The sequence below is a fragment of the Micromys minutus genome (genome assembly GCF_963924665.1).
Source record: "Micromys minutus genome assembly, chromosome: 25".
Classification (NCBI taxonomy): Eukaryota; Metazoa; Chordata; class Mammalia; order Rodentia; family Muridae; genus Micromys; species Micromys minutus.
The window spans coordinates 21,451,088-21,472,382 of NC_137960.1; the positions used below are offsets into that span (position 1 = coordinate 21,451,088).

Sequence of the window (21,295 nt, forward strand, 5' to 3'; positions counted from 1 at the left end):
AGACGTGTCAGATCTGAAAGTATTGGTTGTCATGTGGATGGTGGGAATCAAACCTAGGGCCTCCCCAGGAGCAACAAGTGCTGTTAATTACAGAGCCATTTGTACAATTCTAGAAGATTTTGTTTTGTTTTCGAGATAGGGTTTCCTTGTGTAGCCTTGGCTGTCCTAGAACTAGTCAGAGTGAACCTCCTGCCTCCTCCAGAGTGCTGGGATTAAAGGCCTGTGTCACCTAAGATTTTTAAAGTTGGTGTCGTTTACTTTACACCTGGGTAGCTGATTTCTCATGGTCTATGGTTTTTAAATTTCGTTTTTGAGACGAGGTTTTATTTTTTCCAGGCCTTCTTTGAACTTCCTATGTAGTTGAAGATGACCTCCAAGTTCTTGCCCTCTTCCCTCCCTCTCCCTAGGGCTTCGTGGTTGTCTGGCAAGGGTGACTTTACAGCTGAGCTACAGTCTTAGTCCTGGTCCTGTCATTTTAGAGATGGTTAAAAATTGGGTTTAGAACACGTTCAGTCACAAGAGCCAGACCCACTTTGACTCTAACACAGAAGTTTGTTAGGAACCAACTAGCCTCTCCCTCCTGACCTCTCTCTCTCTCTCTTGCTGCCCTATTTGACCCCAAGAGATTAATTTTACAAATGACTAAAGCGAGGTGCAGAGGGCAGATGGGCGGATCCTCTACCACCAGCTCTTTCCAGAGGGCTGAGGCCCAGAGGGCTGGCTTTGGCATTCCATTGCACTTGCTAAGGGAGGCTGGGAGAAAGCGCAATCTCCCTGAGGGGACCACAGGGGTAAACTGAGGAAGAGCTGTCCCAAAGCAAGCGCGAGGCAGGTGGAGGAATTCTCAGGAAGACCGGCGTCGGCCGGGGTCTTTTTCAAAACCTCCCCAGAGGTGAAAGCCGACTTGAGGCGAAAGCCGGCAGGCAAGGTGCACGCGTGCGACCCAGGTGGGACGTGGCGGCGCTGTCGCAAACTTGAGCCACCGCGGCGATCCCCGGCGGGCGGGAGGCGCCCAGAAGCTGCGCGAACTGAGCCGGGCCGCCCTGGGTGGAGCCCGGAAGGGCCCAGGCCGCGGGCGGCGCCCGGACACGTGACCCGGCGTGTTGTGGTCCGGCCCGCGTGGGTGGCGGGAGCGGCGCGGGGGCGGGGAAGGGGCGGGTCACGTGACGGGGTTTAAATCTCCCGCAGCCGAGCCGCGGGGGCGCCAGTGCCGCGCGTCGAGCGGAGCAGAGGAGGTGAGGGCGGAGGGCCAGAGAGGCAGTTGGAAGATGGCGGACGAGGCGGCGCTCGCCCTTCAGGCCGGCGGCTCCCCTTCCGCGGCGGCCGCCATGGAGGCCGCGTCGCAGCCCGCTGACGAGCCGTTCCGCAAGAGGCCGCGCCGAGACGGGCCCGGCCTCGGGCGCAGCCCCGGCGAGCCGAGCGCGGTGGCGGCGGTGGCGGCCGCGGGGTGTGAAGCGGCGAGCGCCGCGGCCCCGGCGGCGCTGTGGCGGGAGGCGGCAGGGGCGGCGGCGAGCGCGGAGCGTGAGGCCCCTGCGACGGCCGCGGCCGGGGACGGAGACAATGGGCCCGGCCTGCGGCGGGAGCCCAGGGCGGCCGACGACGACGACGAGGGCGAGGAGGAAGACGAGGCGGCGGCGGCGGCGATCGGCTACCGAGGTGAGTCCGCGCGCGGGGCCGCGCAGTCGCGTCCCTCCGCGTCCCCGCCTGTGACCCGGTCCCAGGCTGCCCGGGGCCCTGAGAGCTCCAGGGGTTCCGCGGCGGCGGCGGAGGCGCAGCTCGGCCCTGGCTCGGCCGCGCGCCGCCGGGCTCGCCGGCCCTGCTGCGGAGCCGCGCGCGGACTCGCCGCTCGCTTGGGCCGCCTTGCGCTGCTGCGCGCAGTCGCCGGGGCGGCCGGCTCTCACAGTTGTCGTTAAAGTTTCCCCTCCCTCGTTTTCGTTTTACCAAAGCGCCTTTATTAAAGTTGTATTTTTTTACCCCCTCGTTGCACACTTTGGTTTGCAACTTTGGAGCTGTCCCGTGGATCAACCTACGATTGCGTTTGCAAACTGACACCTGTGTTGCTTTTTTTTTTTTTTTTTTTTTTTGATGGACCTACGTCTTTTTTGAAGTTAAAAATTTTAATAGACCAAAGCTGTTTCGTGAGGCACAGTATTATAAAATGTAAGGAAATGGCTATTCCAAAAGTCATTACTTTTCTGCGATTGCATTTATCACTTCGGTATAGAAGCGTGATCGTTGTACAGTACATCTCGTGAGCTTTTTTTCTTCCAAAATCATATATTCACAACATTTTTAGACATTGTATTTCTTACATACTTGCAATTCTGTAACAAACCTGCTTAGTTATGTCCTATTGACTCTAAATTTTTTTTTAAATTTTGTTTTGCCTTTTTGTAATGTCACTGTTTTCCTGAAAAGATTTGTGCAGAATTTATCGGAGTCTGTCAGTGGCCTCCTAGATGTTTGTGAACCGTCTAATGGGGCATTGGCTATGAATTAAAAAATAACAATAAAACAAATTGTAAGAGACTGGGATAGTAAACAGCCCTTGGTTTCAGCTGTTATAGGGGAAACAAGTTGCTTAAAGTGTGTTTCATACTCTTTAAAGCCTCAATTTGCCAACACCGGGGAGGCTGAAGCAGGAGGATTGTTACTTGAAGGGTTACTGAAAGAGACTTTCTCTGGTTGGGCAGTGAGGACACAGCTAGGGGTTAATTTTATCTCAGTGACATTTAGCGGTAATTTCTATTGGATGCATTTCATGAAGTTTTATTTCTTTGTCCTGGGCGTGGAACCTAGAGCCTTTTTTGAAAGCATGCTTCTGTTGGGCTACACAGATTTTATTTTTGTGTGTTGTGTGTCTTCATTGTGGGTTTTTGAGGTAGAGTCCCCATTTAGCCCAGGCTGGTCCGGAACTCACTATTTTATATAGGTCAGTCTGGTTTCCAACAACTGTGTCGTCCAGGTGCTGGAATTACCGATGTGTGTGTTTCTATGCCTTTCTGGTTTTTGTTTTTGTCTCAAGAACCTGTGTGTGTCTCCCCATATAGGCCAAACGGCCTCAAAGTACCTGGGATTGCAGGTGTGGACAGCAAGGCCCAGCTGGGGATTGTCTTAGCAGCAGCCTTTTGATCTCTTTGACAGACAACCTCTTGTTCACTGATGAAATCATCACTAATGGCTTTCATTCCTGTGAAAGTGATGACGATGACAGAACGTCACACGCAAGCTCTAGTGACTGGACTCCGCGGCCGCGGATAGGTATGCTTCAGGCATGTGCACCTTTGAAACACTTGCCCTTCCTTCCTTCCTTCCCTTCCTCCCTCCCTCTCTTCCTTCCCTTCCTTCCTTCCTCCCTCCCTCCCTCTCTCCCTCCCTCTCTTCCTTCCCTTCTGTTCATCAGTCCGTTATTTGTTACCACCCATACAACTGCTTTTGTAACCAACTTTAATTCTCTGTCACCTTTACCGTTTAGATTTAGTTGCTCAGGTATCAGTAAGATTTTTTTCTTTTCTTGGCCTCCTGCATGCCAATTCCTGAGTTGCTCACCAAGTCCACCTAACTCTTAAACATCTAAGCTCAGTCAAAATACCTAGACAGTCCAGGCAGTGGTGGCATACACCTTTAATCCTAGTACTCAGGAGGCAGAGGCAGGAGAATCTCTTGAGTTCCAGGACAGCCAGGGCTACACAGAGAAACCCTGTCTTAAACCAAACCAACCAAACAAAAAACCCTTAGACCTAAGTACTCTCTCCCCAAACTCTGGATTAGTCAGATTAGTTAGGGATATGGTACGAAATATCTTTAAATTATATTCTTTGCATAAAATGTATATATTGCTAACTCACTGAATGAAACTCTAGAGCTTTCTTTTCATTAGAAGTGCAACTGACAAAACTTTTCTTCCCTTATTATAGGTCCATATACTTTTGTTCAGCAACATCTCATGATTGGCACTGATCCTCGAACAATTCTTAAAGATTTATTACCAGAAACAATTCCTCCACCTGAGCTGGATGATATGACACTGTGGCAGATTGTTATTAATATCCTTTCAGAACCACCAAAGCGGAAAAAAAGAAAAGATATTAATACAATTGAAGATGCAGTAAAGTTACTCCAAGAGTGCAAAAAGATAATAGTTCTGACTGGAGCTGGGGTAAGTGAGACACAGGAAAACAGTGAAGAGAAAGCTAGGATAGATTTTATTCCTTTTCCACTTAATTTTTTTCTGCTTTTTTTTTTTTAAGATTTATTTATTCATTATATATAAGTACACTGTAGCTGTCTTCAGACACACCAGAAGGCATCAGATGCCATTACAGATGTTTGTGAGCCACCATGTGGTTGCTAGGAATTGAACTCAGGACCTCTGGAAGAGCAGTCAGTGCTCTTAACCTCTGAGCCGTCTCTCCAGCCCCCTTTTTTCTGCTCTTGATGTAGTCTTTGTTCATAAAAACAGAGGACAGCAGCAGTTGCTAAACTAGTTCAGTATTGTGAAAAGTTTGACAACTTTAAATCTTTGTATATTTATAGTACAGTTGGTAAGTGCAATTATGGGTGTTTTGCTCTGTTTTTAAGATTGTGTGTGTGTGTGTGTGTGTGTGTGTATATGTGTGTGTGTGTGTGTGTCAGGGGGAGGGATTGAGATTGATTTTTGCCTGCATGCAAAAATCCCAGGAGTTGGAGTTACACTCAGTGTGGACCACCATGTGGGTGCTGGCAAACCTGAATTCTCTTCAAGGAGCAGCAAGTTCTCGTTAATGGCTAGGCTCTCTCCAGCTCCTGGACTTGTTTGGTTTTAATTTTCTGTGTATGGGTGTTTTATCTGCATGTATGTTTTTGTACCATTGTGTGAAGTGCCCAAGGAGTCCAGAAGACATCAGATCTCTTGAGACGAGAGTGATAAATGTTTATGAGCCTCCAAGTCCTCTGCAAGAGCATCAAGTCACCTTTCCAACACTAGTTTTTGCACATTTATCTTGCCTCCTAAAGATGATTTAGAAAAATCAGATGCTTTTGAAGTTTATGGTAGCAAGAGTCTAGTGGAGATAAGTTTTCATGGAGAAAGTAGAAACTTAATATTGGAAAGGTAACATTTTCCTCATTTTAATTTTGTAAGATTGTAGAGAGGTAGCCATTTTCATCTGACTTGGTCTAAAGTCAAGTCATACTGTGTTATGTAATATGTTAGACGTTATGTTAGCAGCCAGAGCAGTTTGAGCAAAGTGAAAAGTATTAAATGATTAAGATTAATCTCAGTTGTAGGAGTCAGAGGCAAGGTGAGCATGCCAAAGCATGTCGGTGTGCACTAGCCCCTCAACCCCAGAATAGGATTAGTTTGCCTACAGGTTTGTTTAAATAAGGGTTGTATGTGTGGTAGTTTGTGAGCTGTGGCACCCATGGGAGTCAGTATATCCTGAGTTAGGAGCTGCTTATTTCTCTGTCAGGCTTGACTTCAGGCTTGGTCAGAAGCATCTTAACTGGCTGGGCTATTCCATAGGCTCCCAGTTTTAGTTACTCTTACAGGGGCTTATTCATAGCTCTGGATGGCCTGGAACTTGGCAGAGTTCCTCCCAACTATTGGGATTATTTCAGGTATGTACTACCATTCCTGGCTTTATTTTTTTATTTTTTTGAGCTGGTCTCTGTAGCCTTGGATGATCTCAAACTTGGAGCAGTCCTTCTGTTTCTGAAGAATTGGGATTAGGGATGTATTCTAGAGACCTTTCTTTTACTTCCAAGTTAAATGAATCTTGAAAAACTGGAATGAAATAAAGAAAGCTTGTTGATTTCCCTTTTTGGGAGTATCAAGATTTATCTGAAGAAAATGATTATATCTAAAGTTTTGTAATTTTTATTTATTTAGAGACAGTATCACACTATGTAACCCTGGCTGTCCTGGAACTCGCTCTATAGACCAGGGTGGCCTCAAACTTGTAGAGATCTAGTCTTATTCTGCCTCCCAAATGCAAAGTTTACAGGCCAGTGCCATCATACCTGTTTATTACATTTATTAAAATTTGTGTAGTCATGTGTTGTAACCCATACTTTTAATTCCAGCTTCGGAAGGCAGGTGAGTCTGAGTTGGAGGCCAGCCTGATCTACAGAGTGAGTTCCAGGACACCCAAGGCCATGCAGAGAAACCTTATCTTGGAAGACCCCCAAATTTTTTTTTGTTTGTATGTGTGTTGTATCTATATGTTTATATATACCCATAGGGTGTCAGAGGACAACTTTCAAGCATTCTTTCCTTACATGTGGTTCCAGGTATCAAACACATTATCCTGCATGGTAGCCTTTAGCTGCTGAAACCTCTCAGTGGCCCTTTGTTATTTATTTTTGCTGCTGGAGTTGTGAACCCAGGATTTACCACATGTCAGTCACAGACACACTATAACTGGCCTGTTCTTAGCCCTTACTTCTCTGGTTCCTTAGGGTGGCTACCTAAACTTAAGTGATCCTGCCTCAGCTATCTTAGCTCTGATGATAGACTCGTGCCACCATTCTGGGTTTTATCATTATAATTAAAAGTACATCCTTAGCTAGATAATGTGGTGCATTTCCTTTAATCCCATCATTTGCCCCTCAGGACCTTATTGACTATAACCTTAGTATTAGGATGTAGAGACAGGCAGATCCTTGGAGCCCAGTGGCTAATCAGCCTAACTAAAGACACTATCTCAGGTAATGAGAAGCACATGGCTCATGCTTTAATACTATACTAGAGAGGCACAGGCGTGTGTGTGTGTGTGTGTGTGTGTGTGTGTGTGTGTACAAAAATCAAAGAACCTAAATATAAGCAAATAAATGATACATTCTTGGGCTGGAGAGATGGCTCAGAACTTCCTGTTAGGCAGGGGGCCCAGGTCAGTTCCCAGCACTCATATGGCAGTCCACAACTGCATGACTGATGCTTTCTGAGCTCTGTGGACACTGGGTACCTGTGCAGGACACATACATGTAGGCTTCCCTATGTTCATATAAAATAAAATAAAGCCTAATGGGTTCTGGGGGGGAAAAACCCTTTCCTGTGATACATGTTAGGCAGTTGTAACTCCTAGACAACCTTTTTTGAGAATGATTTTGCTGCTGTAATTGTTCTCAGCTAGTCTTGGAAATCAGAGCCCACACAGCCCTTCAGTCTCGCTGAGTAACTGAGACTTAAGCATGAACCAGTGTGCTCAGTCTATAATATCAAATAGTATCAAAAGAAGTTTAAAAACCTTGGGTATTCTTGATGTATTAAAAGCAGGCCATGTGAGAAGAATGATTGTCTGGTAGAAAGTCTTACCTACTTTTTGGTTAAAAAATGGAATTGATTTACTCCAGTTCTATTTGTTTATATTTGTTTAAATGCTCAAAGGGTTAAGATTATTCCATTAAAAACAATGTGTGGCAGATTTAATTATGCTTGCTAATTTATGTATTTTACATGTATTTGAAATTAGAAGGCTTGTATTTCTGTTCAAACTGATTTTTCATCCCTTACCACTAAGTTGTATGTACTAAAGGTACTAACTATGAAGGTAGACAGCTTAATGGGGTGAATTATGTCTTGTATATTTCAGGTTTCTGTTTCCTGTGGGATACCTGACTTCAGATCAAGAGATGGTATTTATGCTCGCCTTGCAGTGGACTTCCCAGATCTCCCGGATCCTCAAGCCATGTTTGATATTGAGTATTTTAGAAAAGACCCAAGACCATTCTTCAAGTTTGCAAAGGTGTCACAACTTTTTGTCTTTATGAAAAACAGTTCTTATGTGTAGGCTTAAGTTTACATTCATTACCCAGTGACTTGCAGGCTACCAATGTGGTATCCTGAACTTAAGTTGTTTTGGTCTTTTGCCTGTGTGTCTCACCCTCTCCTTTGGAAGTTTGTAGATCAGATAAAAATGACCTGTTTTCACTTTTAATCTTTTTCTGAGTCATAAAGTTTATAGGACCTACTGTGGTATGTTTTGTAGTGGACAAGTTTTAATATACGCATCTGTTTGAAGATGATTTTTAATTACTGAAGGTTGAGATGACATGTTTTGGGAGACATTACAGAGGACCTTTGTAGTTCATAAGTCAGTCACCCTCGCTGCAAGTGGGATAGCACAAGGGGAAGACATACTTACTGGATTTTAAAGACTTTGATAAAGAACAGTGAAATATACTAATTGCACTTACTAAATACTAACAAGCAAACAAATACTGTTTGGGAATATGTTCAGGAGACAGGTGTGGTAATGCATTCCTGCAGTTCCAGGATTCAGGGGCAGACTGGAGACTTCATGATCAGCCAGGGAGGGCTACATCATGAGACTCCGCTTCAACAACAAAGCAGTAACAAGTTTTTATTAGGCATTTGAAAATTTCACTTTCATGTGAACTAAAAGAATTGAGCATCTGGCTTGTGTGTCTGCTGTGCAGCTCTGCTCTAGGATATAAAGTTTATATAAATTTTCAAGGCAGTCTGATATAGGCCAAGCTATTCTTGAATTTTGTTTAGCCATGGATGGCTTCTGAACTTCCTGAGCCTTCTGACTCCATCTCCCATCTGTTGGGATTATAGGCAGGAGCTACTCTACCTGACTGGAGTTCATTGTTATGGAACTTAGAAATGCATTTGAAAGGCTCTTGTGATTTAGAGAGCTGTTTTAAAGAAGTCTTAAGTTTCATCTCTAGAGGGGTAGAGTGGTGAATGGTGGTATACATGCCAAAGTGCACCTGTGGATGTGACTGCACTACTTAGCTTAGGGGGTTGGGCTCCCCCACATCACACGAGTTCCTGGAATAGAGCTCAGTGTCAGCAGATTTGACAACAAACTTGTGTTCACCAATCCATCTCACATCTCACACCTTGTAAGCCCAAAAGTGGACTAGAAAGGCTGTCTTCATACAATACAGTCACAGAATTGGAAGGGAAGGCTGTAACTCTTGACTCAGCATCCTGGGTGCTAGGATTAAAGGATGACCATACTTTGCAGCTAAGGTGTACTTTTGGAAGCTGTGATGCTACACTGTCTCAAAAAACACCAGTCAAAGATTTTTTAATGAAACCAGGACCCTGGCATTTTATGGTGTCCACTGTAAGTAGACAGATTTAGCAAGGCCAGCAGGTAACTAGAAGTTATTTTTATCTTATACAAGCATAGCTAGTTAGTGACTATGTTAGTATCCCCACCTATTTTCTTGTAAATATGTTGAGTTGGGGAAACTGCATTGTCAGAACTAGTCTATTTCACTATTTTACCAGGAATGTTAAGTGCAGATACATACCTAAAATTGAAAGTTCCAGATTTTTTTTAAATTACATTTACTAATTTACTACTTATGTGTATGGGCAAGCATTATTTTGTTCTCTTTAGGGGATTATAAGGACTAGAATTCCAGTAAGCCTGTTCTCCAATAACGTGTAACAAGACAACCCTTTTATGCTCCTAATTCCAGGGTTCAGGAGGTGGAGGCAGAGGGATCTCAAGAGTTAAGGCCAGTTTCTGCTAAACACTTGAGTTCAGGCTCTCCTGGTTAGAGTGCAGTAGTACACAGTGGTAGAGCAATTTTTAGCACAAGGCCCCAGATTTTGCTACCCACAAAGGACACAAGTGCTAAGAGCATGTTTTTCCTAAATCTTTACTGGGTTTATAGGGCAGGCTGGAGGCGTAAAAATTAGTCTTTGATAAATAAAAGATAAATGGCATAATCAAAGTGACCTTAGTTTAAGGATGATGTTCTATACATAGACCCTAAAAGCTTCACCAGAGAACTCTACCTTTCTGTGTATCATTTAACAAACATGGCTGGGAAGAAAATCTGGAAAAAGTCTTTATAGTCATCTTAGAAAACAGAGGCTGGAGAGATGAGCCTGTGGTTATGAGTGCATACCGCTTGCACATTTCAGAGGTCAATTTCCAGCCTCAGAGTCCAGAGGCTCTTACAGCTGCCTGCTCTCATCACACGCTGCCGTGTGATTTAGGCCTCCACTTCCATGGCACCTGCACTCACCTGCATCCCCAGACTTACACATAATTAAAAGCTTTAAAGTAGGGGAAGTTAAGTGTACTTGTTTTTTCACAGAGGATCTAGGTTTGGTTCCTACCGCCATGTGGCTCACAGCCATCCATTACTTCTCTCCAATTCCCTTTCCTGGCATCCTGGGGCACCAAGCAAGCATGTGGCACATATATATTACCTTCAGGCAAAACACTCATGCATATAAAATTACTTTTTTAAAAAAGATTTACTTCTTTATGTATGTGAGTACACTGTCGCTGTCTTCAGACGCACCAGAAGAGGGCATCAGATCCCATCACAGATGGTTGTAAGCCACTATGTAGTTGCTGGGAACTGAACTCATCAGGTTCTCTGGAAGAGCAGTCAGTCCTCTTAACAGCTGAGCCATCTCTCCAACCCATAAAATTTCTTAATATTAAAAAAAAAAAAAAAAAAAAAAAAAAACCCAAGGGTTAGGGATGGTAGTGCAGGTCTTAATCTCAGTCCTTTGGAGTTGAGGCAATGTATAATGCGCTACATCGTATGTGTATGGGCTTAGGAATTAGTTCATAGCTTCCCTAATTGAAATTTTTTTATTGGTTAGTCAGATTAGCATACTATCAAATTTACATATTTTCTGATATGTGATGGAATGTTGTATAATTCCACATGAGTGGAGTATGAGTTACTTTAAGTGAACAGATAAGTGCATATTTTGATGGTGTATATTATGTTGTATATATATTATAGAAAGGCTGTATCGTTACTAACATCCATTACTTCACATGTGTATTTCTACTCTTACATTAAGACATTGTAGATACATGGTGTTAATGATTGTAATCTATGTTCTATAATAGGTTGTCTAAACATCGTTCTCACTCAGATTATCTATCTGCCCACTAGCTTCTTCTCAATCTTACTGAGAATTGGTAATAAGTAGGTGCTGTCACATGAACACTATTAAATTCTACTGTGCTATCCTTGAGTCATTTCTATGACAGCCGTCTTTACTTACAGATCATCTCTGACTTTTTTATATGAGACCATATGGCAAATGTATAGCCTATAAATCCTAAAATATTCACTGTTGTGACCCTGTACAGAAAATGTATTCTGTTAAAATTAAATATCCTTCAAGAGTTAGCTGTCAAAAAATTGAGTCAAGTTTAATGAATGAAATAAGTATGAGGAAGGTTCTTACTGGAATTTCTGTTTCACATTTTCCCTTTATGGGCATGTGTGTGGTGTGTGCAGGTGTAGATGTGTATATCACAGGTGGTGGCTAGAAGTTGACTTTGGGTATTTATAATTGTTCTCTCCACCTTATGGAGGTAGGGTATTCTGCTAGACTGTTCAGTTGGAGTCCCAATTCTGCCTCCTACATGGAGGAGTTACAGTGCTGGTTCTCAAGTGTGCAGCATGAATACCTCCCACTGACCTGGTCTCTCCAGTCCTTCACTTCTGTCTGTGCTGCTAGGGATTGAACTCTGCCTCCCATGCCAACAGCCTTCAGGTTTTCAGAGGGAAAATTAGGTTATTACTAAACTCAATGTGGCTGGTAATTCCTATGTCATTTTTTGTTGTTTTTATTTTATGAGGCGTGGAGGTCCCCCAGTGTTTCCCATGTTCTACAACTCCAAGATTGGGTGAATTTTCTACTTTTTTAGGGGCTATCTACCTCTACCTCCAAGTGCTGGGATTAAAGGTGCATGTCACCAACACCACACAGGGTATTTAAAAATAAATAAGCTTTTGATCTCAGCAGAATAGCCCAAGCTATTTGATTTACAGCAGAATTTTTAGACTTCATAGAATATTTCTAGCTGTTTTTAGTGGGATTTCAGGCATGTGCCACTCAGTCTAGCCTCATGAGTGTTTTCTGTATGCATTGTAATGGAGAGCAAGAATCAGACAGAACCATCCATATGTACACATAATTTAAGTTTTTGCTTAATACAACCAGAAAGATTACATCCTGGTGACTAACTTGCTTTGTTCATGTGTGTCCTGGACTATTTTTTAGGTCAGTGCATAAGAGCCCTCTCATTCTCTCAGTAGCTAAACATATTCCACTTACTGTATGGATGTACCTTACTGTACAACTAATTTTTGTATTGTTGGGCATACGCTTGTGTTTAGTTTTTGCTAACATGTGTTAGATAGTCTATAATGTAAGGAAACAGGTAGTGTAAGTTACTTTAAAAAAAAAAAAAAAAACTTCCTTGCCACAGTCACTTACTAAATGAAATTGAATAAGAACACTTAGAAGTTGGGTGAGGGGCTGGAGAGATGGCTCAGCAATTAAGAGCACTGGCTGCTTTCCAAAAGGACCTGGGTTCAGTTCCCAGCACCCACATGGCAGCTCACAACTGTTTCTAACTCTAGTTCCAGGAGATCTGACACCCTCACACAGACATACATGCAGGCAAAATATCAATGCACATAAAAATAAATAAATAAATAAATAATAAATAAATGTATATATTTAAAAAGTTGGGAGGACCCAAATTGATACTTTTTCTCTGATCTTTTTGCCATGTGTATATCTGAATTCTTTGTTTTTAAAGAAGAAACAGCATTGAAGCATTATTTGGGGGGAAAAACACACACACAAAATCCAGCAACTCAGCATTCATGAGCAGCTCTGTTCTATACCAGTATGTGCCTGTGCAGTGGAAGGAAAGCAATTGGTAAGGAATTCAAACTTCAGCTTTACACTCCCAGCAGGTTGATATTTATCAATGGTGAATCAAAAAGTTTTAAATGATACATTGAGAGCTTTTTTTTTTTTTTGGTTGTGAAGTTACTGTACCTTTAATATCTGTAATTTCAGTGTAAAGTTTCCCCCTTTTTCTTTAAAGAAAAACAATCTGAATTTGCAGCCAACAAAATTTAGATGTATCTAAGGTATGTATTTCTTCTGACTTACATTACTAAGTAAGCCATTATGGTGTGTTTATGGGTCACTATCTTGTACTTAAAGGGCCAGATTCATTATGCTGAGTTCTCATATAGTGACAAGCTTTTTCTAGGGGCCATCCGTTTAGATGCTTTGAAATGTCATGTAGTTTGGTCATTACAGTACATACGTGGGGGTATTCGTTAGTTCCTCTTTGTGAACATAAGCAGGATATCGATTAAGCTTCTTAACTAACAAACTTTTCTGCCTTTTGCATTACATAGGAAATATATCCCGGACAGTTCCAGCCGTCTCTGTGTCACAAATTCATAGCTTTGTCAGATAAGGAAGGAAAACTACTTCGGAATTATACTCAAAATATAGATACCTTGGAGCAGGTTGCAGGAATCCAAAGGATCATTCAGTGTCATGGTTAGTAAATGTCACAGTGGCTTTCTGTAGGGTTCATACTTGAATAGAACAATAAGACTTGGAAAGAAGCTGCTATTTAGTAATGAGATTAAGCATTAATTTGATAATCTTGTGTACAAAACTGAAAAGGACACAAAAATAAAGCTGAAGGCCTCAGATATGGTGGATATATACTTTGATAACAAGCTCTAGGCTAACCTTGACTACACAAGACACAACCAAGCCAAGGTAACTCAGTAGAACCTTCTAGCTGCAGAGTGTGAGCACTTGCAGAGTTATGTTATTGCTAATCATAGCTTTAAAGAATAAGGACTCTATATGCATGTCTTAGTATATAAACAATATCACATGTGTTGTATTCCTTATAAGACTTCACAGGAGAATTCAGGTTAAAGTCTTCATGGTGAGGCTGGAGGGATGGCTCAGCAATCCCCAGCAAACACACATGATTGCTCACCACTATCTAGATATGATCTAATGCTCTCTTCTGGCACATAGCTGTGTGTGCAGATACAGCATTCATACATGGAGTAAGCCACAAATAGTCCTTCAATAAAAGTTGTATTTTGGCTGTTTTAGGTTCCTTTGCAACAGCATCTTGCCTGATTTGTAAATACAAAGTTGATTGTGAAGTTGTTCGTGGAGACATTTTTAATCAGGTAATTATCTCATTTTATGAACTGTGTAAACTTCATTTGGTTGTACCCTCATCTTTTTCCCACTTCTGAGAAGTATGTGTTAATAAGGATAGTGTTAGAAATTCTGCTGTAAATAGGTCTTTTTCTTCTACCTTAAGTAGATCACTTAGCAGGAAGAGGATATTAGAGCACACTTGAAAGCTGAGGGCAGGGGATTGTGAGTCAAGACTAACCTGAGCTGAATAGTCTCTGTGTTGCTCTGTTGGTAGAATGGCTGCTTAGCATTCGTAGTCCTGGGATTGCCCTTCAGCACCAGTAAACCTGTGTGTGCACATGTCCCTGAATCCTAACGTTTAGGAGATTGGAAAAGTTTAAGGTCGTGGTCACCTGCAAACAGTTTGAGGGCCAGCCCTCATTCCATGAGACCTTTTCTCAAACAAAGCAACCTAAAGTCCTCCTTAATAATACAGTCTTACAATAATACAATCTCCTTACAATCTAGGCCTAAAACTGGAGGCTCAGTCACAAGTTACAGGGAATGCCTCTGCAATTAGTTTTACTTTAGTTGTAAGATTTGAAGTATTTTAAAAAATGATAGTGAAATATTTATTACAGGAAAATCTAGCAACACACATCCTGAAATATGTCCTGTGTGTTTAACTGAAATTATGTATAACCAGGGGGAAAAAAGATAGTTTATCAAATGGAGTGTTTTTTCAATAAGACCATTTTTGAAAAGGTCTTATTGGCATGCTTTTTCATGCTCTGTGTATTTATAGTATCTCTGTGTGTGCACAGTGGGTATGGGGAAATGATAGCACATGTGTGGAGACAGAATCAGAGCTCAGAAGATCAACCTGGGACTCAGTTCTCAATTTCTACCTGGAGTTAAATTTGGTTGTCAGGTTTGGTGAAAGTGTCCTCACCTGGTAAGTCATCACCCTGGCTCCACAACAGACACTATCAAATTCATGAGTGTACAGCTCCTGTTTTCTGGGGATGTTGCTGACCATTAACCTGGGCTACTTCATGCTTATGTTCTTTGCAGGTAGTTCCTCGGTGTCCTCGGTGCCCAGCTGATGAGCCACTTGCCATCATGAAGCCAGAGATTGTCTTCTTTGGTGAAAACTTACCAGAACAGTTCCATAGAGCCATGAAGTATGACAAAGATGAAGTTGACCTCCTCATTGTTATTGGGTCTTCTCTGAAAGTAAGACCAGTAGCACTAATTCCAAGTAAGTTGATGGTTTAGGGGACAGTTCTTCATGCTGTGAGTTGTGAATCTTTGTAAGATGTGACAGTTTTTTAGAGAATAGTTGAAAGTCTAAGCTTTACTTTTTAGGTGATCTTCATAAAGTGACATTTTAGTATGAGAGTGGGGCTTTGGAGACAGAACTGATGTCAGATTTTAATTGTAGCTCATATAAAAATCAGAGCAAAGCTATTTGACTTATGCTTTTTAGTAGTGTGTATATTAAAGTTGCAGAGGTTGTCTTCAACTAATTCCATGTAGTTTCATGTTTTGTCTGCAAGTGTGCCTACTTTGTTAAGAGCTCCCCCCAACCCCCAACAACACACATGGTTCTCAACTTTCCTTAATGATGCAGTCATTTAATACAATTCATGTTATAACCTTCAGTGATAAAATTATTTTTGTTACTTCATAACTGTAATTTTGCTAGTTATCTATTTTCTGATGTATCTATTTTCTGATGGCCTAAGCAACCATGTGAATGGGTTATTTATTCATCTCCAGAGGAGGTGTGACCCACAGCTGTAGAATATGTACAGTATCCATCATAGCTATCTTATGTGCTGTATATGATAGGAGTGTGTGGATGGTATGTTCCAGAGATCAGCAGTTAAGAGCATTATTCTTGAGAGCACCCAGGATGAGTTCCTCACACCCAAATGACAGTTTGTCTCCAGTTTATAGGGGATCTGTTACTCTGTTTGGTCAAGTACTTGCATTGTACACTTAACATGTATGTGGAGTCACATAGCACACCTCCCCCTACACAACACAAACACACTCCATTTCTTGAGACAAGATTAGGCTAGCCCCACATAGAGTCCAGTCTCCTGAGTGATGGGATCAAAGGCATGTGCTACTACCACTTCCAGCTAGTCTTTGGTAGCCAGGCATGGTGCGATCTACCTGTCTGTAAACCACGGGGTGCAGAGTAAAGGCAGGAAAGTTGGCTTTCTACTATAGCTTCTACTTAGCTAATTCGAGGCCAGTCTGGGATAGATGAAAAAAGGAGTTCTACTCCATAATAGTTGTACAAGGACATTTGCTTATGTCCAGGAGCTTAGCCTACTGGCCAACATAATCCCAAAAAGTGATTTTTAAAAAATTGAAACCACCCCTCCATGCCCTCAAACACACAAAGGATCCACACGTCTCCTTCCCTCCCAAGTGTTAGAGCCATGAGCCTACATGACCAGCTAGATTTTTACTCAGAGGATTTTGTTATCTAAAAGTTTTAGCTTTCTGAACTGGAACATGTGGGATCTCAGCTCTCTTGAGCCTTAATTAAGCCACAGCCTTAAGCATGTTTAAGTTTTAATAGCACAGCCTCAGTGGGAGAAAAGTATACTGTTTGTTATTGAGAGGAAATTGCTTTTGGAAATGTAAAATGCTTATAATACATAACTGTATCCCTGCTTGATCCTTTTGTTGTTGAGACAAGGTCTCATGGGGATCAAAGGGGCTGTGGCTACCATGCCCACCCCTTGACTGTTGTTGTTAAAATCAATTTCTCTCTGTATTCTAACTCCCCTTTTTACCCTGGTTTTAGGTTCTATACCCCATGAAGTGCCTCAAATATTAATAAATAGGGAACCTTTGCCTCATCTACATTTTGATGTAGAGCTTCTTGGAGACTGCGATGTCATAATTAATGAATTGTGTCATAGGTTAGGTGGCGAGTATGCCAAACTTTGTTGTAACCCTGTAAAGCTTTCAGAAATTACTGAAAAACCTCCACGAACACAAAAGGAATTAGTTCATTTATCAGAGTTGCCACCAACACCTCTTCATATTTCGGAAGACTCAAGTTCACCTGAAAGAACTATACCACAAGACTCTTCTGTGATTGCTATGAACAAAGTTGATGATCTAGAAGTATCTGAATCAAAAAGTTGTGTGGAAGAAAAATCACAAGAAGTACAGACTTATAGGAATGTTGAGAGCATTAATGTGGAAAATCCAGATTTCAAGGCTGTTGGTTCCAGTACTGGAGACAAAAACGAAAGAACTTCAGTTGCAGAAACAGTGAGAAAATGCTGGCCTAATAGACTTGCAAAGGAGCAGATTAGTAAGCGACTTGATGGTATGGAATGCTTTTTGTTGAACCACTTTCAAAGTACTGTGATCAGAGAAAGGTGACTCCCAGTATCACCTCTTTTGACATTAGTTGATTAAGGTAGTGCTATGTGTTTGTATGTATTAAGTTAGAATAAGTTTGGGTGATGTTTATTTTGATCTGTCAACTGAGTTATAGCCCCAAGAGTAAGTTTTAAATTATTTAAAGTGGCAGAAATGATTTTAAAAAGTGACTCACCAGGTAAATGTCTGTTCCCCACCTCTCCAGCAAATGATGGAAACTTGAGTGCTTATTGTGGGGCAGTTTATGATCTCACAGGGTGGGAAAATGCATATGACCCCTAGAAGGTCATTAGCTAGGTCTGCCTTAAGGCTGGTACCGTCTTCTAGAGGCTCAACCCTCTGGGCTGCCTTATGTATATAATATTCTGCCTGTGTATATGCCTGCACACCAGAAGAGGGCATCAGATCCCATTACAGATGGTTGTGAGCCACCATGTGGTTGCTGGGAATTGAACTCAGGACCTCTGGAAGAGCAGTCAGTGTTCTTAATTGCTAAGCTGTTTCTCCAGCCTCCCAACTTTTTAAAGAATTATTTTATGAGTACACTATAGCTGTTTTCAGACACAACAGAAGAGGGCATCAGATCTCATTACAGATGGTTGTGAGCCACCATGTGGTTGTTGGGAATTGAACTCAGCACCTCTGGAAGAGCAGTCAGTACTCTTAACCGCTGAGCCATCTCTCCAGCCCTCTCCTATTAACTGTTAACATAGGCAGGATACTCTACATTTTGGAGAATCCAAGATACTATAAACCCTAACTTAGGCATAAAGTATGGCACAACTTTCTCCATACTAACTTTAGTCTTTTTAGATAAGGGCCCCATATTTGGACAGCAAATATGTGTGTAGCTTTGATCCTTGGTAAGCATCTAAACCACAAAAGAGGTTAAATGAAATCTATTTCCATGCTCTGTACACATAGATACCTAACAGACTTAAGACAGGGTCTCATTCTATATAGCCCTGAGAGGATCTGCTGGGATTCCTAACATCTGTAGTTTCTCTAATAGTTGCCTGGCACTCATCCTTCTCTTAATTCTACTTCCTGAATGCTAGGGTTATTCTAACAGTTATATCGTTTGCACTGTTTTAAGAAAGAAGAGACTAAATTATCCAAGATGACCAAAAACATACTTGTTCCAGGTCCATGGTTTGCAGGGGCAAAATATCACACCCTAGCCAAAAAAAATTGATAATTAACAATGATAAATTTAACTGCTTCCACCTCCCCACATTACAGTTATGTGCCGCCATACCTGGTTTATGTAATGCTATGTATGATCTCAGGGCCAGCACTGTCAGTTGAACAGAATATTTGGCCTTTAACCAAATAGATTCTGGAGACACAATCTACTTTTGCCTGAGATTGTAAAAACAGATGATAAAATGTTTCAGCATCACTGAAGCAAAATACTGTGTTTCAGACAGAATATCACTCAAAATACCCTGATCGTAGATGCCTCTATGACAGAAGGACATCAGTCTGGGTTCTTTTTTTTTTTTTCCCCTTTTTTGAGCCATCTTTAACCCTGCTAAACAGTAATTTATCATACACACATCATCTCCCTCCCCTCGCCCCCAACATATACACAACAGGAGGCTTATGCTCTGGAAGTTGCATTTGGCCTGTATCATATTTGCCCCTGGAAACCATGGGCCTGGAACAAGTTTTGGAAGTATGTTTCTGGTCATCTTGGATAATTTAGTCTCTTTCTAAAACAATGCAATCGATATAACCCTAGCATTCAGGAGGTAGAAAGGAAAATCTATCTCTAGTAACAAGCCAACAAGTTAGGTGTACCTAAGGGATATTTATTTGTTATTTCTTCTGTATTTCAGGTAATCAATACCTGTTTGTACCACCAAATCGTTACATATTCCATGGCGCTGAGGTATACTCAGATTCTGAAGATGACATCTTGTCCTCTAGTTCCTGTGGCAGTAACAGTGACAGTGGCACATGCCAGAGTCCAAGTTTAGAAGAACCCTTGGAAGATGAAAGTGAAATTGAAGAGTTCTACAATGGCTTGGAAGATGACACTGATAGAGCTGAATGTGTTGGAGGATCTGGATTTGGAGCAGATGGAGGGGATCAAGAGGTAGTTAATGAAGCTATAGCCACGAGACAGGATTTAACAGATGTAAACTCTCCATCAGACAAGTCATAATGCTATTGAAGCTGTCCGGGTACAGGAATTGCTCCACCAGCATTGGGAACTTTAGCATGTCAAAAATGAATGTTTACTTGTGAACTTTAACAAGGGAATCAGAAAGATGTATTATTTATAGACTGGAAAATATAGATTGTCTTCTTGGATAAATTTTAAAGTTCCACCATTTCTGTACTTGTACATCTGACACTTTTTAAAGGTACTTGCTTGGCATCTTTAATCAGCTGTTGGTTGACTTCATCTTCCTTTCAAGGTTCATTTGTATGATACATTTGTATGTGTATATATAATTTTGTTTTTTGTTTTTTTTTGCCTGAGTTTCAACGTTTTGAAGTTTCAAAAGCCATTGGAATGTTAATGTAAAGGGAACAGCTTATCTAGACCAAAGAATGGTATTTCACACTTTTGTTTGTAACATTGAATAGTTTGAAACCCTCAATTTCTGTTCTGCTGAACTTTTATTTTTAGCGCAGTTAACGTTTTAAACACTGGCATTTTCCAAAACTTACGGCAGCTAACTTTTTAAAATCACAGATGACCTGTGAGAAGGAAGTCAGCACCCTGTTGGGAGCACTCAAAAAACTTGGTGCTCAGAGTTTAAATCATATTTATTGCATGGTTATTTTTTTTCCTTGCTGCAGACATGGTAATGTCCAAACAGGCCCGATTTGGAAATGTTTCAGTTGTTCTAGAAACAATAGTGCCTGTTTATCTAGGTCCCCTTAGTTTGAATATTTGCCATTGTTTAATTAAATACCTATCACTGTGGTAGAGCCTATGTAGATCTTCACCACAAATACTGCCAAGATGTGAATATGCAAAGCCTTTCTGAATCTAATAATGGTACTTCTACTGGGGAGAGTGTAATATTTTTTGGACTGCTGTTTTTCCATTAATGAGGAAAGCAATAGGCCTTTTAATTAAAGTTCCAAAGTCATACATAAGATAAAATTGTAATTCAACCAGAAAGTAAAGTACATTGTTTCCTGTTGAGGATTTGGTGTAATGCATCCCAAGGTGTTTTGTTAGCCTTGTATTATGGAGGTAAATACAAATCGTCAATGAAACTAGTTCCTATTTATTTAAAAGCTTAGCTTGCCTTAAAACTAGGGATCAGTTTTTCTGAACTGCAGAAACTTTTAGCCTTTCAAACAGTTCACACCTCAGAAGGTCAGTATTTATTTTACAGACTTCTTTGGAACATTATAGCCCCAAATTTAAATACTCACAATGGTTTAGTATTTATTATTACAAAAAATGATTTGAAATATAGCTGTTCTTTATGCATAAGATACCCAGCTAGGACCGTTACTGCCAGAGTTGAGAAAGTATTAGTAGCTCATTTCCCTACCTAAACAATATCTCAACCTGAATTTATTTGGCTACACTAAAGAATGCAGTATATTTAGTTTTCCATTTGCATGATGTGTTTGTGCTATAGACAATATTTTAAATTGAAAAATTTGTTTTAAATTATTTTTACAGTGAAGACTGTTTTCAGCTCTTTTTATATTGTACATAGACTTTTATGTAATCTGGCATATGTTTTGTAGACCGTTAATTAATGACTGGATTATCTTCCTCCAACTTTTGAAATACAAAAAAAACCAGTGTTTTATACTTGTATCTTGTTTTAAAGTCTTATATTAAAATTGTCATTTGACTTTTCCCCTGTTAAGTTCCATTGTTAATAGCATACCAGTCCAATAAGGGTCGCTTGGGTGTATGTAGACAGAGTGTTGGCGTGGGTTTTCTAGTGTTTTTTAGAGAGGCTAAAG

General features: G+C 41.2%; 1 protein-coding gene across 1 annotated transcript; it reads left to right on the plus strand.

Moving 5' to 3' along the window:
• Positions 1-1,226: 1,226 nt before the first annotated feature.
• Positions 1,227-21,178, plus strand: SIRT1 (sirtuin 1). Its single transcript, XM_080937893.1, has 9 exons — positions 1,227-1,656; positions 3,145-3,261; positions 3,918-4,159; positions 7,572-7,724; positions 13,168-13,315; positions 13,895-13,974; positions 15,002-15,188; positions 16,755-17,288; positions 19,186-21,178. The coding sequence occupies exons 1-9, from the start codon at positions 1,269-1,271 to the stop codon at positions 19,512-19,514; spliced, it is 2,178 nt and encodes a 725-aa protein (XP_080794019.1). The 5' UTR covers positions 1,227-1,268; the 3' UTR covers positions 19,515-21,178.
• Positions 21,179-21,295: the final 117 nt, after the last annotated feature.

What these genes read in the sequence shown, in the direction of transcription:
- SIRT1 (XM_080937893.1), top strand. Translation starts at nt 1,269, where the DNA reads ATGGCGGACGAGGCGGCGCTCGCCCTTCAGGCCGGCGGCTCCCCTTCC. An exon ending in ACCAGTAGCACTAATTCCAA is followed by an intron (nt 15,189 to 16,754) that starts GTAAGTTGATGG and finishes CCCTGGTTTTAG; the next exon opens with GTTCTATACCCCATGAAGTG. An exon ending in GATTAGTAAGCGACTTGATG is followed by an intron (nt 17,289 to 19,185) that starts GTATGGAATGCT and finishes TCTGTATTTCAG; the next exon opens with GTAATCAATACCTGTTTGTA.